The 16,900-nt window shown below is 38.3% G+C and overlaps 1 protein-coding gene across 1 annotated transcript in view; it reads right to left on the reverse strand.

The window, feature by feature from the left end:
- Arnt (aryl hydrocarbon receptor nuclear translocator) overlaps positions 1-16,900 on the reverse strand; it is a 62,416-nt gene that overhangs the window by 15,717 nt on the left and 29,799 nt on the right. Inside the window, 8 exon segments of the mRNA XM_004854059.4 lie at positions 820-894; positions 3,865-3,999; positions 5,152-5,228; positions 7,233-7,318; positions 7,897-7,962; positions 10,587-10,689; positions 12,046-12,259; positions 15,539-15,752. Coding sequence (XP_004854116.2) covers positions 820-894; positions 3,865-3,999; positions 5,152-5,228; positions 7,233-7,318; positions 7,897-7,962; positions 10,587-10,689; positions 12,046-12,259; positions 15,539-15,752 — 970 coding nt within the window.

Here is a 16,900-nt window from a genome sequence, read left to right on the forward strand (position 1 = left end):
GAAAGTAATCTTTTAAAGATTCTTCCTAACAGTTAAAAAATATATATATATAGTAGCAAATAAATATATTACTATGTGTCAACCACTGGAGTTATGTGCCTTATTTCCATTATTTAAACTTCCTGATGGGGCCGGGGATTTAGCTCAGTGGTTTCGCCACCTGCCTCCCAAGCGCAAGGTCCCGAGTTCGATCCCCGGTACCAAAAAAAAAATAAATAAACTTCCTGACAACTCTCTGAATAAGTGCTATTATTATACCTATTCTATCTATAAGGGCATTACTGAGACTTACAGAGATTAATTAACTTGTCTAATAAAAGCTGTTAACTAAAGCAAAGTCTATTAAATTTACCAAATATTTTTAAACTGCCAATTATCTATAAAAGAATTTTGGAAAACAAATGTTTGTACTACAATCCACAGCCCACTAAATCCTGTAATATTTTAAATAGTTTGAAGATGGTTCCTTGGCTAGAACTAGGCAAGTAATTAGCAAAGCTAAAGGGAAATTCCTTGGACAAGTCAGGCATGATAGCGCACACCTGTAGTCCCAGCACTTAGGAGGCTGAGGTAGGACTGCAATGAGTTCAAGGTCAGCCTGAACTGCAAAGGGAGACCCTATCTCAAAAAATAAACAAAAAAACAAGTGAAATTCCTTGGATATCATCCATAATTTCTAAGCATTATCTAAGTACAAAGAACATAAAACTGTAGTGCCTACCACAGTGCTTAATCAATCAGTGGTGAACATAAGCATGGAGTAATGTGATAAATACATACAAATGGATATGAAGATCCAACCCAGGAAAAAAAAGTTACCTGTTGGAAGCTGTCTCTTAGAAGCTGCTGGTCTTCAGGATGACAGAATTCTACAATATTCTTTCCTAACAGTTCCTAGAAGGGACAAAGAAGAGTTTGATACTATACATACTTTTATGGTCATCTAACTTTCTTGGTCCATTAGCTGGAGACTTGGATTTTATTTCTCCTGTCTTAATCCTAAAATTATAAATGTGTGAGGGGGAGAAAAAGATGGAATCGGCTACACACACATTTCCCTTTTTTCAGAATCCATATATTTATTTTAATAGCACTTATTACAGATTTTAGGTACAATTTACATTTATAATTCACCTTTTAAAAGTGTATAACCGATTTTTCCTGGTAGGGCAATCATTACTACATCTTGTTTTGGTTTTTTTTGGTACCAAGGATCGAACTCAGGACCTTGCGCTTGTGAGGCAGGGGGTGGCACCACTGAGCTAAATCCCCGGCCCATCTACCTCTAGGTTTTGTAACAGGTTCACTGGAACAAATAATCCCTTTATGCCCATGTGTACTCAATCCATTTGTGCCCCTCAGCCAACCACTGCTCTGCTTTGTCTGTTTAGTTTTGCATTTTCTAGTATTTTGGGTCTGGCTTATTTCATTTAGCATAGTATTTGTGAAATTAATCTATGTTGTTGCATATATCAGTACTTTATTCTTTTTTATGAACGTTTAAGTTGTCCCACTTTTTGGTTATTTTAAATAATACATCTATGAACATTTTTGTATAAATCTTTGGTGAACACGTTTTCATTTCTCTTGTAGATATCCCAGAGTAAAACTGCCAGGTTGTAGGATAAGTACATGTTTAACTTTTCAAGAAACTCCCAAAAAGTTTTGGTAAAGTAGCTACATCATCTTGTATTTTTACCAACAGTGAGTGTATGAAGATTCTATCTTCTATCCATTCTCAACATTTTTTGATTATAGCCATTATAGTGGATATGTAATAGTATTTCACTGATTTTAATTTGTACTTTCCCAATGATTAATTATGTTAAGCATCTTTTCATGTGCTGTTCATATTTCTTCTTTAGTGAAATAATAGATCTTGTGCCCTTTCTACTAGCTGTCTGTCTTAATAAGTTCTAAGAGGTGTTTATAGATACAAATCCTTTTTCCAGATATGATTTGCAAGTATTTTCTCTCAGTTTACATCTGATCTTTTTACTTTCTATTTTTTTGGGGCGGTGTGGTTTTTTGAGACAGGGTCTCACTATGTAAGCCATGCTGGCCTCGAACTAAGTGATCTTCCTGCCTCAGCCTCCCAAGTAATGGGATTATAGGCCTGAGCCACCACGCCTGGGCTTTGTTTTTAATGGTAGTAATATTTGTTTGAAAAAGTAAAAGTGAAGAGTGAGGAAAAAACTGGCTCTGCAGAGCAAGCTTGGGCCAAGGAAAAGAGGAAAAAGCAAGATAAAAGTACACCCTGTATGTAGGACACAGTTCAGGCCATCGTGAGGACAGCCAGGGTAGCAAGTTACTTTCTCTTTTGTTTGTTTTTTGGTACAGAGGATCAAACTCGGGACCTTGTGCTTATGGGGTAGGTGGTGGAACCACTGAGCTAAATGCCCAGCCCAGCAAGTTACTTTTTTTGTTTTGTTTTATTTTGTTTTTGGGTACCAGGGATTATTTTCTTAACGATATCTTTTCATGGGGGCAAATTTTAATTTTGGTGAAATCCTTGGGCCAGGGATTTAGCTCAGTGGTTTTGCCACCTGCTGCACAAGCGCAAGGACTTGAGTTCAATCCCCGGTACAAAAAAAAAAAAAAAATTGGTGAAATCCAATTTATCAATATTTTTATTTTGTAAGTCATCCTTTTAAGTATCATATGAAAATTCTTTCCCTAAGACCATAAAGATTTTTCTCCTAGAAGTATACTTGTAATTAGCTTTTAAACATTTTGCCCTTTTAGGTGATTTTTGTGTAGGGTGTGAGGTAAGGTATAAGGATTTTGCATATGGATATGCAATTGTTCCATCATTTGTTAGAAAGACCTCTGCACTGAACTGTCTTGGCACCTTGCTGAAAATCAGCTGACTATAAATATAAAAATTGACTCTATTCTAGCCTGTTGATCCACGTACCTATCCTTACACTAACAGCACACTGCCTTGATAACAAGTTTTATAACAAGTGTGCAGTCAGGTAGTGTAAGTCCTCCAACTCTATCCTTCATTTGCAAGATCTCTCTTTCACCATTCATCTCACACATTCACAGCCACAAGTACCCCCAACACACTGAGAGTTTTGAAAGCTTATATAATAAGACAATTCAGGGATAGTTAATGGGTCTGTTAAGTGCCTAAGTTGTAACTGATGGTTATTACTCCTCTAGCTTACCATGTCAGTATAACCAATTCAAATAAGTACTTTAAAATTAAAAAATAAAAAGTTACAGGAAATACTTGATTTATTGTTATCAAGTCATATGTTCTGTACATGTATGTATGCACTGTTCTTTTATTGGACTTGCAGGGCAATAGATTTGTTCATACTAGTATCACCACAAACATGTGAGTAATGTATCATGCTTCAACATTATAATGGCAACAATGGCAGTAGACAACAGGATTTTGGAGCTCCATAATAATCTATGGGACCTCCATAGTATATTCAACCTGTGGTTGACTGAAACACTGTTATATGGCATGGAAGTGTATTTCCTATGGGTCTGCAAACACCCTTCCCACTTATGTGAAGAGATTACTCATAAAAGCTTTCTTATAATGTGCAAATATATTTAATAGGCAATTTTAAGAAGAAAAAAATAAATAAAAATAAGCACTTAACAGTAACAAAAATGAATACATATTTGTGCCTTCTGCTCCCACAGTTTCACAAACCATATTTCTCTAAAGGAAATACTGGCCTTGGTAGGAAGAATAAATTTAGCTACTAAGACCATCTCTTCTTCTGAGCTAGAGCTAACATGCTTTGGCTATCTCTGGAATTACATGATTGTGTAACCTCAACACTGGTGAGGGAAAACAGATGTCTGAGTGTGGATGATCTAATAGTTGCAGCTCCTCACCTGTGGCTGGTAGCCAACAGTGGCCACGCAACGGTGATCCACAAAAGTGAATATCCCCTCAATGTTGTGGCGGGAGATGAACTCTGTCGGCTGACAAACATTACTCATGTCTGTACAGTTAGGAGAACTAGTTACCTAAGAGTGAAGAGATAAAAATGAGGTAAAATGATACAATTCTTTATAGATGTATTTTAGACCTTTTCATAGGTATCTTTATAGCATGAGACTCTGTTTCAAGAATTTCTAGGCCAGGGATTTAGTTCAGTGGCACCGTGCCTGCCTTGCAACCACAAGGTCCTGAGTTTAATATCTGGTGCGGGGGGGGGGGGGGGGAGTTCTAAACTTTCACATCTCATCCTGAAAGGAAAAAAGTAGCAATCTCAATTAGATAAAATCTAGCTCTGCTCCCATTTATGTACCCTTTAACAAGTTAGTAAACAAAAAATGAATTCAACCCATAGCCTACTTACTTTTATCTGATTGGGCTATACTTCTTATTTACATATGAAAATTATGGTCTAAGTAACCAAGAAATATCTCTGCTTAGGAGAAGAATCAAAATAATTCCACTAGGGCTGGGGATTTAGCTCAGTAGTGCCACCGCCTGCCTCACAAGCACAAGGTCCCAAGTTCGATCCCTAGTACCAAAAAAAAAAAAATCCACTTGCCTACTGTTAGTCATGTAATGATAAAATAAAAGGGATTTTTTTTTTGGATGGACATGATGCTGCATGCCTTTAATCCTAGCAGTCCTAGATTACAAGATGATGCTGCATTCTGTAATGAGCAGCAGAAGCAAGAAGATCACAAGTTCGAGCCCAGCCTGGGCAACTTAACAAGATCCTACCTCAAATTATTAATTAATTTTTTTTTGAAAAGGCCTGAGGATGTAGCAGGTGTAAAGGCCTTGGATCCTTAGTACCGGGGGTTAAAAAAGGAAGTTAGCCACAAATAGAAAATTCAGCATTACAAAGCTAAAAATAAGAAATATAAGGAGGGCTTGGAACAGCCTATAGTCTCAACACTCAAGAGGCTACAGAAGGAGGATCACTTGAACACAGCAGCACATTACGAACAACAACAATAAGGGAAAAGATTTCCTTCTTTTCATATTTTTCAAGTTTTGCTAAATTAAAGAATAGCAATGTTCACAATGAACACTGTATTTCCTCAAATGTTCAGAATTTTTCATTTGTACTCAGAGAGTAAAAGAAAATTAACATGAACAGGTTCTAAGGGAGATTTCTTCTAAATGAAGAGATGCAGTTGTGGAAAATTCACACTTGCCTGCAATCTGCCAATGGCAACCAGGCAAAACTTGCTCCCCTGGCCAGCCTCTGGGTCATCATCTGGGAGGGAAACACCTTTAGGAAGGTGAGATAAAAAGGAGTAAGAGATCTCAGAAAGCCTTCAAAAGTCAGGTGAGTTAAGACTCAAAATGTATTTGGGTATGAAGAGGCTAGGGATACAGCAAAAGCGTGATAAATGGTAAGTATAAACAATTACACAGAATTTCCCACATAGGCCAGTCATTGTCTTAATTGTATATAAGTGTTTGTATATAAATTAATATATTTAACCAATATAAATTATAATAAACGAGAGTACAAGTCCTTCCCAAAGAAGTCTAAAAATCATGCTGGCCAAATTACACTTAAAGGCACCTGTGACCATATCATAGGTAGATAGATGCTGTGGCAAACCTATGACTTTTAAAGTAAGTGTGGGGCCGGGGATGTAGCTCAGTGCCACCGCCTGCCCTGCAAGCGCAAGGTCCTGAGTTCAATCTCTGGTACCAAAAAAAAATTAAGTGAACAACCAAAAATGAAATTACACCAAACACCAATAGTTATTTATGACCCTTGGAAAAGACGGGAAGGGAAAGATACATTCTCCTCTACACTTTGTATAGTTATCTTCTTTTTATTCAGAAAAAAACTATTTCCTTGCTAGGTAGACAGAAGCATAACACATACTTTATATATATTTTTATATAATATATTGGCTAAAAAGTTCAAATGTCATTATCTATACTACTTTAATTTTTCTTGAATATATTAACTATCATTTATTGGGTGCCTGTCATATGCCAGGCCCTGGGATGCCTTCCTTACATTAAAACTAATCCTCACAGTAACCTTATATAGGGTATATTATCACCAAATTAAGGTGAGAAAAAGGTCAAGCAACTAACCCTAGATTGTATCATTAATGAAAAAAATTTTCAGAAATCAAACACAGGTTTTTCCAAATAGAAGTTTGATCTCTGCTCAAAATATACCACCTTCCCTCTTTTAGTTTCTGTCTCCCCAAAATCTCTACTTACCAATAATTCCCATCAAGCAGGAAAGAAATAAAGGTGGTAAAATTTAGAAACTTTTGGCAAGTCAATTTAATTTTTTTCTTCCCCTTTTTTCTAAGTGTATGTTTATGATACACAATAAATACAGTCATCAATGGGAACTGATACATACACATACTGTATCTTGATCTCTTTTACTCTTGCTTCCTCTCCTTTCCCTTCCTATCCCTAGATCCCCTTCCCATTTCCAAAAAGTCTATTTCCCTGTTTCCTATAACTTACTTTTTATTTTTGTAAAAAGCTGATCTCTAAGCCCCAACCACTTCTCATATTCCTGTTTGATCTGAAGTTCAAATAAAGATACTCTGCTCTCAGCTTGACTTAGCCCCTTTGCAGGGAATATCTCTTTATAAATTATTACAATTAAGCCAGCTTCCTACTATCCCTCAAAGTCTTTCTCCTAGTTTTAAAAACTTTTCCAAATTAATTGTATTAAGTGCTAATGTTTCTCTGCAACAACTGCTTAGGACACAGCCATTCAGTACCCATTGTTATGAATTGTCACATTTAAAAACTACTCCCTTAAGAGCAGGGGATTTAGCTCAGTGGTTCCACCGCCTGCCTCGAAAGTGCAAGGTCCTGAGTTCAATCCCTGGTACCAAAAAAAAAAAAAAAAAAATACTCCCTTAAGCTTGACACAGTGGTGCACATGTGTGGTGCACATGTGTGGTGCCAGCTGCTTGGGAAGCTGAGGTGGGAGAACTCCTTTGCCCAAGAGTTCAAGGCCAGATGGAGCAACACAGTAAAACCATTTTTAAAACCTAAATTTTAAATCTGTTAAAAAACTATATTCTCTAATATAACCAATACTGAGTCATTTTCAAATGTGAGCAATCCATCTCCCCAACTGGAATATAAGAAGATCAACTTTCTCTTAACTCATATCAAGTACATTTCATATACCAGGTACATAATAAATGTTGTAATAACTAAATGTTGGTAACCTTCTTGGACTCTCGGAAGAACCAAGCACACCAAGGGAGAAATCACTAAGAAATTTTCCTACCTGCCGGAGGCCAGGCCTTGATGTAGCCTGTGCAGTGGACCACTACAAAGTGAGGTTCTCCATCCTTCACAGAGCCAAGTCCATTCCTAGAAGAGTTACAGGAGTCAGGGGAAAACACTACAAAATAAATCTTAAATGGCAATGCTACCTTTCAGATCTTGAATGTTTAGAAAACAAGATAGGCCAGGCATGGTGGTGCAAGCCTATAAATCTCACTCAGCACTTGGGAGGCAGGAGGATAGCTGCAAGCTCAAGGCCAGCCAGGGCTACATTGTGAGTTCAAGACAGCCTGAACTACATAGTAAGACCCTGCCTCAAAAAACAAAAAAAAGGACTGGGATTTAGCTCAGTGGTGCCGCACCTGCTTCGCAAGGGCAAGGTCCTGGAGTTCAATCCCCAGTACCGAAAACAATAACAACAACAAAAAAGTAACCACCATATTTTCAACCCTTGCCAAAGTAAAACAACCAATAGGTACTGACTATGGCAAGAGGAAAATATGTAAGCAGGACAATCAAGAAAAGCTTCAAATCTCAGGAAAATAATCCAGGAAAAAAGTAACCATGAGGTAAGGGATGAGGATGAAGGCTGCTGAAGGCAAAGCTGCAGTAAGCTAGGTGACAAAGGGATAGTCTCTATTGCCCCTTTGGTCTTCATGGCTTACCTGCATCTATTTCTCACAAAGCTCAGTCTATTCATGGAGACTGGGTCCACAGAGCTATTACCACACCTGTTTTAAAGAACAAGGAGGTTAAAAGTCAGGGTGCATTATCAATGAATTTTTCACAGTAACAGCAGAATAATGGGCTCTGGATACAATTAAGACATAGAAAGGTGGCAACAATGTTCCTAACAAGAAAAAAGGACAAAGATAAATCAGGTTTGGTAAAACTTAAAACCATACTGGAGGAAGCAAGATATGTAATAAACTTGCATGGTGGGTCAGTTGTTTCTTTTTTAAAAACGATTTTTAAATGAATTTTAGAGCCCTAATATAAACAAATACAGGTGCATTCCATATTGGACAAAACTTATACTTTGAGTTTCATATGAAATTGAAAAATTGTATTTTTTTTCACAATGTTTCATTTTTACACATCTCTATGTCTCTATATAAGTATTATTTACAATGCTGAATAAATAAGCAATAGGTAACGGCAAAAAAAAAAAAAAAGTACTGGAATTTGAAGTAAAAAAATATCTCACAGCTAGCGTAGCAGCACATGTCCATAACCCCAGTATTCTGAGAGGCTAAGGCAGGTGGATCACAAGTACCTTCTGGGCAACCTTGTGACAACTTGTCTCACAATAAAAAGGGCTGGGAGCCGAGTGTGGTGGCACACACCTGTGATCCCAGCACTCGGGAGGCCGAGGCAGGAGGATCGCTGCGAGTTCGAGGCCAGCCTGGGCTACATAGAGAGTTCATTGCCAGCCTAAACTACAAAGTGAGACCCTGTCTCAAAAAAAAAAAAAAGAGGGGGCTGGGGATAAAGCTCAGTGCTAAGACTCCGGTGTGTGTTTTGGGGCGGGCATCATATGCTCCACAAATCCAGAGATCTTCAACATCAAAAGTTGATAAATCGTGGCTGGGGATTTAGCTCAGGGGCACCACACCTGTTGGGGGGGCACAGTTGATAAATCTTTTCTGTAAAGGATCACATGATAAATAATTTCAGCTTTGTGAGCATACAATCCATTGCAACTAATCAGCTCTGGAATTATACTGTAAAAGTAGCCACAGGCAGCACGTAAAGGAATGGGCATGAATTTGTTCCAATAAAACTTATTTACAAAGAGATATGCTTTGCTGACTCCTGCTCTACACTAACAGGAATCCTAATCTATCTGCCAGATTTCATTATTATATACCTTGCTCCTGCCTACCTCTTTGCATCAGCCATAGCCACATGTTGGGATACCCTCTCCAATCTTACTTTCCCTCTCTCATTTTTTTAAAAATAAAAATAATAAAACTTGTATAGAGTCTAATATGTCCCATGCTGTAAGTATCTTCATATATGCTAATTTACCTAATAGTCATAACTTTATGAAGTATTAGTATCATCTCCAATATTAGATGATGAAATTAAAGGATAAAGAATTCCTCTGCAAGGTTTCAAAAGATAGTGTCAAAGCTGGAATTCAAATCCATGGGATACTATGGATTAAAACAAAGAGCAGTCTGAGTCCTGGGGCCACTCTAAACTACTAAAGCAATTTTCTACCTTTTCTAGGAAATCTCTCTCTCTCTCTCTCTCTCTTTCTCTCTCTTTCTCTCTCTCTCTTTTTTTGTTTTGTTTTTTTTTGAGACAGGGTCTTGCTATGTAGCTCAGGCTGGTGCTGAACTCACTATGTAGCCCAGGCTGGTCTTGAACCGGGTGTGATCCTTCTGCCTCAGCCTCTATGTCTGAGATTACAGGTGTGTGCCACCACTCTCAGACAGGAAACCTTTCTTAATATCCTACCTATCATTTGTACTAAGTATCCTCTCAGTAAAATGTAGCTGAATTTCAGAACACAATCTGAACTAATCTTGTGACTGTAGTTAAGAGATGCCTTTTCAGGAGATAGCTTGGTGGTAGAGTTCTTGTCTAGCACATGTGAGGCCTTGGGCTCAGTCCCTACCCCAAAAAACATGATGGGTGGTGGTGGTTTAAGAGGGAGAGGGAGGGGGGAGAGAGAGAAAGGAGGAGAGAGAGAGAGACCTTTTCTTCCTTATCTCTCCTCTCCCATGCCAGGCAAGCATTCTACAGCTGAGGTACACCCCAACACTAAGAGATGACTTTGCTACCTGTGTAAAATAGACCATCATCCTTTCTACAGAATCCTAAAGTATACAGTAAAGCATATAATTCATAAACACTAAATAGTAAGTAAAAGGCTAAAAGATTATCTCAAATTTCTAACCCTATAATAATAGTACAAAAATGGCCTGAGTACATAGATGCTGCCTGGTGATAAAAAGGAAAAATTATGGGCTTTAGAGTCAGACTACTATGGATTATAATAAAATCCTGTATCAGACACTGTCAGTGTAATCTTGGAAAATTAACTGCTTTGAATTCAGATTTTAATCACCAAAATGGTGATAGGACTCTTACTTCACAGGGCAGCTATGAGGATGAAATAAAATGAGAGGCATAAAGCACCTGTCACAGTGTCTGGCATAAGAGGAATTCAGTAAACGTTAGTTCCCTTACTACACATTTTATTCTGCGTTACAATCAATCTGTCTTGAGAATTACATTTAATCCAGCTGGTACTTGGATTTAAAATGCTAATTCCACTGACAGAAATAAAAACCTTAGCTCTTGATTATTCCTATGTCAAATCAATCCTCAGCCTGACACTCACCTCATTCGACAAATAAATGATCTCCTTGAGCCCATACACATCCTCATGGAAGACTGCTGACCTTCTTTTTTCACTGTTCCAGTTTTTAGATCCAGGATGCGCCCTGAAGAAGGGTGTGAAGAACAATCTGGAGCGCGTTCTTGCGCGTGGGGAAAGGGGAGAGATACTGGAGGCAAGGATAAGTAAGCACCCCGCTCATACCCTCCAACCTCCTTACTGAGAGCAGGCCAAGCAGCAGACAGGTTTATTTAAAAGCCTGAAGTATTTTAATCTCATCTATGAATCTCACTATAAGTTCAATGGCAGCATGGAAAATAACCTTATGCAAGGAAAAGTAGGAGTATGCCACAGAAACAAACATTATAAAAGAAAAAAAAGAAACACATTAGTTTCAAAACCAAACTGTTTCTCTCCTTTATTTATAGAAACCAAGGACAACTTCTGGGGAAAAGGAAGAACTAGAAAAAACAAAATCCATAAAACATAAAAGAGGGGAAACTGAATGACCAACACCAATATAGAATTTATTGCATTTTAACTATCATTTTTTATCTGCTCCCACTTGGAAACTTTTCCTATAGTTGTTCAGGATCAGACATGAGTTGTTTCCTCTAGTCAAGTTTTGACAAAAGAACTGGATCACATTAAAATGGAAGTAGGGAGTGGAGATAATGCATTTACAGAGGGAACGAAGGGAGGGAGGAAAGGTAGAAGGAAGTGAGGGAGGCAGGCCAGCCAGCAGCCAGGCAGCACAAAACTTATATACTGACCAATAGCCACTCCCAGATAAAATAAAAATGTTATCTGAGAACCTAGCAAAAAGCCAAGCACAAGTAGGTAGAAAAAATACCAGTAATTTATCTATACAAATGAGGTAGAAGCATAGATGATTCTTTTAGTGTGGCAGGAAAAAAGACTACTGAGGGTGGATTTTACTTTTACTTACAATAATATTAAGATAAAAATAAATGTTTAGGGCCGGGGATTTAGCTCAGTGGCACCAAACCTGCCTCGCAAGCACAAGGTCTTGAGTTTGATCCCCAGTATCAATAAATAAATAAATGTTTATATGAGCATAATTACTAAGGAAACCTTTTCTAAAGATAAGCCATAGAGTAGATAAGATGAATATGTATAAAAAGGACTGATTATATTAAAGGAGAAAATCTAGAAATATTGCCAGATTTAAAAAACTAATCTAAAGGCGGGGCATGGTGGTACATGCCTGTGATCCCAGCACTTGAGAGGCTGAGACAGGAGGACTGCCAAGAGTTCAAGGCCACCTTGGGCTATATAGTAAGTTCAAGGTCAGCCTGAATAATACAGCAAGACCCTCTCCCCCCAAAAAAAGCAAAAAAAAAAACCAAAAAAAACTAATTTAAGAGCTTAAACACCTGTCATGATTCAGAAAAATAAAGAAGAAAGGATTTCTCATTCATCTTCCATCCACATAGCTCACCTGTCAAGGCGTTTTCCGAAGTGGAAAGCTGCTCCCGAAGTTTGTCCACATCATCTGGGTGCACCTGATCGTACAGTGTGCTGCCAAACCATTCTGATTGTGGCTGGTTCAAAACAGGAGTCACTGAATCTGAGACATACACCACCCGGCCTGTCTCACATGAGACAATAAACAGAAAGCCATCTGCTGCCTCCAAAATCAAATGTTTCAGTTCCTGGCCAAAGAAAAGAAATAAAAGTTAACACTGAACTCTGGAAAAACAAATATTTCTATTTATTTGAAGAAGTAAGACCCTCCAGGCCATGGGTGTATCTCCATAAGCAACTGTTGGCTTATATTTGATCCACAGCCACAGGTTTCCACCCTAAGCAATTACTTTCACTGATAAGAAAGCCTTCCCCAGTATTTCCTCAGTTTCCCTATGTTACCATCTACCTCTTTCTCTTTACCGCTTATCACCAACAGTAATTGTCCTTTGATCCCTCTTCTCTGGTTTCTTTTCAGGATCTGCTCACCAAATAGTCCCACTTTCTCTTTCCTTTCAGATCTATCAACACAATGTTTCCTTACTTTGTCCCTCAGTTTGGCTGGAGTGTTCAGTGCCAATCTTACACTAAGAATTTTTTTTTGGTGGGGGGGAAAGAGTACAGGGGATCAAATTCAGGACCTTGTGTTTGCGAGGCAAGCGTGTTGCTAAATCCCTGGCTGACAATAAGAATAACTTTATATTCAATTCCTCTGTTCTTTTATCTTTTACTTACTTCTCAATCCCACTGCAATCTTCACTCAACACCATTGTATTAATGTTTCCTAGGGAGTTTATAAATGTTCTCTTAATTGCCAATGTAAATTCCTTTTTCTGTGCTGGGTCTTCATCATTTTTTAATTCAGTTTCTTGCAGAATCTGACAATGTTGTCCATTCTATTCCCTAAATTTTATTTTCCCCTAGCTGCTTCAATGAGATGCCACTCCAATGTTTTTTTCTTCCTCTGCTTTAGGCCTCTTTTCCTTTGTTCAATGTAGGCATTTTCAAGGATCTATTCTCTCTCCTTCCTTCCTTCCTAGAAAATCATATCCACTACTTCCCACTATGAAATGATATCAAAGTCGACCAACTTCAGTTCTGTGGCTTTTGTGGGAAAGCCAGGTGCTTTGTGCTCCGAAAAGCATAAAGAATGATGGGATAGTAAATAGACATGTAAATAAATGCATCATGAAGACAAAGTTCAATAGTAGAGGTATAGTGGTAAGGTTTGTACTCATGCAGATAAAGAAAATGAGGGCCGGGGATTTAGCTCCGTGGTTCCGCCGCCTGCCTCGAAAGCACAAGGTCCCAAGTTTGATCCCCAATACCAAAAAAAATAATAATATCAAAGTCTACATCCCTAGATCTACTTAATTTTTTTCTTCTTAAGCCCTCAGAAATCTTATTTCTAAGAATCTGTTAAACATTTCCAAACTGATACTATACCAGGAACTCAGTATCAACATTTCATAATCACAGTCACCATACCCACATCCAAACAGCATCCTCTGTGCAACCCCAGCATCCTCGTTCTGGACTAACTGCGCCTCTCAGACTGGAAACCTCCAAGTCTAATGCTCTCCCCCACATCCCAGGGAGGACTCAGTTTTATCAACTCTGCTTTCCAACACTGTGTCACTGTCCCAGTCATCTTGTGCCACTACACGTGGTCTTTTACTCTCTCTCCAATTCATACATTTTTATGGCTCCTCGCTGCCTAAAACTTAAATTTCCTTAACATAATACCTAACTATTCCACCACCAGGTCTTAGCTTACTTTCCTATTTCATCTCCCAACACATGCTAAACCACTTGACTTTGCTTGAATAATTCAATTACTTTTATACCTTTAAATTTTTGCTCAAGTTATTTAAAAAATCTAGAACACTACTCCTCATTTTTTTATTATTATTATTGGGGTTTTTTGGGGTACCAGGGATTGAACTCAGGACCTTGCACTTGCAAGCCAGGCGCAGTGCTGCTGAGCTACATCCCCAGACCTCATTTTATCTATCTGCACGAGTACAAACCTTACCACTATACCTCTATTATTGAACTTGGTGTTCATGATGTAGTTTATTTACATGTCTATTTACTATCTCATCATTCTTTATGCTTTTCCCAGCACAAAGCACCTGGCTTTCCCACAAAAGGCAAAGAACTGAAGTTGGTCGAACCAGTATCTGTAGGTGTTTGATAAAGCAAATTAACTGTTTGGTATATACAGCTATAAAATGTGCTACATGTGCTTTTAAATAGACCACCCTATTTGAGGAATTCTTATTTCTTTCTCCCAACCTGTATTTCTTCCTTTTTTCTAATTCTTTCATTAAAATGGAGGTATTACAAGGTAATTTTTTTCTTTCTCATACTTAAATGTTTTTCTAATTTTTCTATTGTCGTCATATATTACTTTTTAAATTGTAATCAAAGAGAATATATTGCCAGGAGCAGTAATGCACATCTGCAATTCCAGCTACTCAGCAGGCTGAGGCAACAGAATCTCTAGTCTGAGACCAGCCTGGGCAATTTACCAAGAACCTGTCTTAAGATCTGGGCATGGTGGTGAACACCTGTAATCCCAGCACTTGGGAGGCTGAGGCAGGAGGATTGCTATGAGTTCAAGGCCAACTTGGACTACACAGCAAGACCCTGTCTCAAAACAAAACAAACAAAAAAGAATCTGTCTAAAAATTAAAGACAAAAAACAAGTTTCCCCTAACCACGCTCACTCAAGTCTAGCCATTCAATGCTCTTCAGGTATCCCTCCAGTATATTTATCTAATCACACACAAATTATTAGTAAGGGGGGGAAAAGGGGCTGGGGATTTAGCACAGTGGTTCTGCCACCTGCCTCGAAAGTGGAAGGTCCCAAGTTCGATCCCTGGTACCAAATAAATAAATAAATAAGGGGGGAACATTTCTTTACTGCAGGCATCTTCCTATCATTGTTTATTTCGTGCACATCCTGCCACTTGCATATTTAGACTCAGACTGAGGTGCTGAAAAGCAGGAAGTATTTCTGTCTTTTCTATTTTTCTTACAGTCCATCAGATGTTACACAACATATTCCTGAGCAACAATGGCTGCCTATTAGACTCCTTCCTTCACTAAAACTGGAACCTGCTGCAGGGATGAGAAAAAGATGTACAGTAATTCTAAAGTTAAGGAAGACAACTAATTCACTGGACATGGCAATCTCTCTCTGGATTCCACTCTTCTTCTTCCACCTTATAGGCTGCATTTATGAGACAATTTCTAAAATCCCTACCAGCTTAATAAACAGTTTTCACAACTCTTCTCTACTTCTTACCACCCCAATACCTATTAATATGATAGCCAAGGACTGAAATTCATCTTTCCATGGTCTGCATTCTTCCTGAGAGCTGAATTCTTGCCCACCAAAATCAAAACTTTCAACAGATTCAACCAGCTCTAGAAGCTCTCACAGTTCTAATCCCAGAGACCTGATCAGTGAGGAAAGATGGCTTGTAGGAGCCATCAGTGGATGTGTTGCCCGTTCCCCGTAAGGACTTCATATGAGAAACAGCCATGCGTAAGATGGTCAGCTTGTCTGGTTTTCGAGCCAGGGCACTACAGGTGGGCACCATGTCTGACAGTTCTGTGATGTAAGCTGTCATCTTGTTCCTTCGCCGCCGTTCAATTTCACTGTGATTTTCCCTGCATGGAGAGAGAAGCCCCATCCAGTTGGTGACATCTGGTCACTTGGTAGGAGAGAGATATGGACACCAAGTAAGCTGCTGAAAAATGTAGTATTTAGGGTTAATGATGCTTAAGTCTCAGCAGTTAAAGTAAGATTTGCCAACTTCTCATGCAGAACAAGTATGGTACAGAAGCTAACAAGGTAAATAGAGTACAAGCAGATACAACTCCATCTATCTCCTGAAAATGTCACTGCCTATGTAAATAAATTACTGTTCCCTCAGAACAAAAAAATATTCTAAGAAATGATAGTGCTTAAAATGTTGATTGAATTTAGTTTCTCAAGGACAAATAATCTCAGCTTGGTTGATTACATGTTTACTGACTAAACTGGTTTTTTCTAACTAAATTATTTAAAGACTAGAAAAAAAAATGACCAATTTGCATCAATTCAAATATGTTGCTCAACAGCTGATGTAAGAAATGATAGTACAGATCCCCTTGGTCCAAAAAATGTTGCTTTGTTCTGAGTTTTTCTCTTTTGACATTAAGAGGCAGAACTGGACGATTTGAAGTTTTATCTGTACCACTAATACACAAAGCCCTAGCTTCTTTATTTGGGTCTAAGGCCAGTGCACTGAACTTAAGAGACTATGTGATACCGTATGAGTCCCAGACTGGGACAAAGTGAACTGGGGAGTAGAAGTAAAGTGGGAAGGAAATGCTTAAAGGCCTGGAAAAAGATAATTTGTATCTCACCAGGGTTAAGTAGGCCACATTTCTCAAAATTGAGTCAGAATGACATCACTGTTAAGAGGAAAAATGCAGGGATTTTTCAAAAAGGAATCCTAAAAAACTCAGAAGGTTCTGCAGTGTCCTCCATGGGAACGGGGATGCCTTAAAGAAGAATCTAACACCAGGTGCATTTCTATTTCTACCTGAGCAGCTTTGCTTTGTCACATGTATTTACTTCTATTACCACTTAAGGATTCTATCTGAACAAAAGTTCTTTGTAAAAGAAAAAACAAACTAATCTAATGTTCTTTTTCATAAGATGAGCAGACTGAGGCCACATAGTTAAGTGACTTTAATTACCCTTATTCCCAATGCAACACTCTCCTTACCCCATGAAGATGAATCAGTTGTCTGAAGAGGGAAAGTGTTAG

Source organism: Heterocephalus glaber, unplaced genomic scaffold (genome assembly GCF_053883595.1).
Source record: "Heterocephalus glaber isolate CG9 unplaced genomic scaffold, H.glaber_assembly_v1.0 deba00001442, whole genome shotgun sequence".
Lineage (NCBI taxonomy): Eukaryota > Metazoa > Chordata > Mammalia > Rodentia > Bathyergidae > Heterocephalus > Heterocephalus glaber.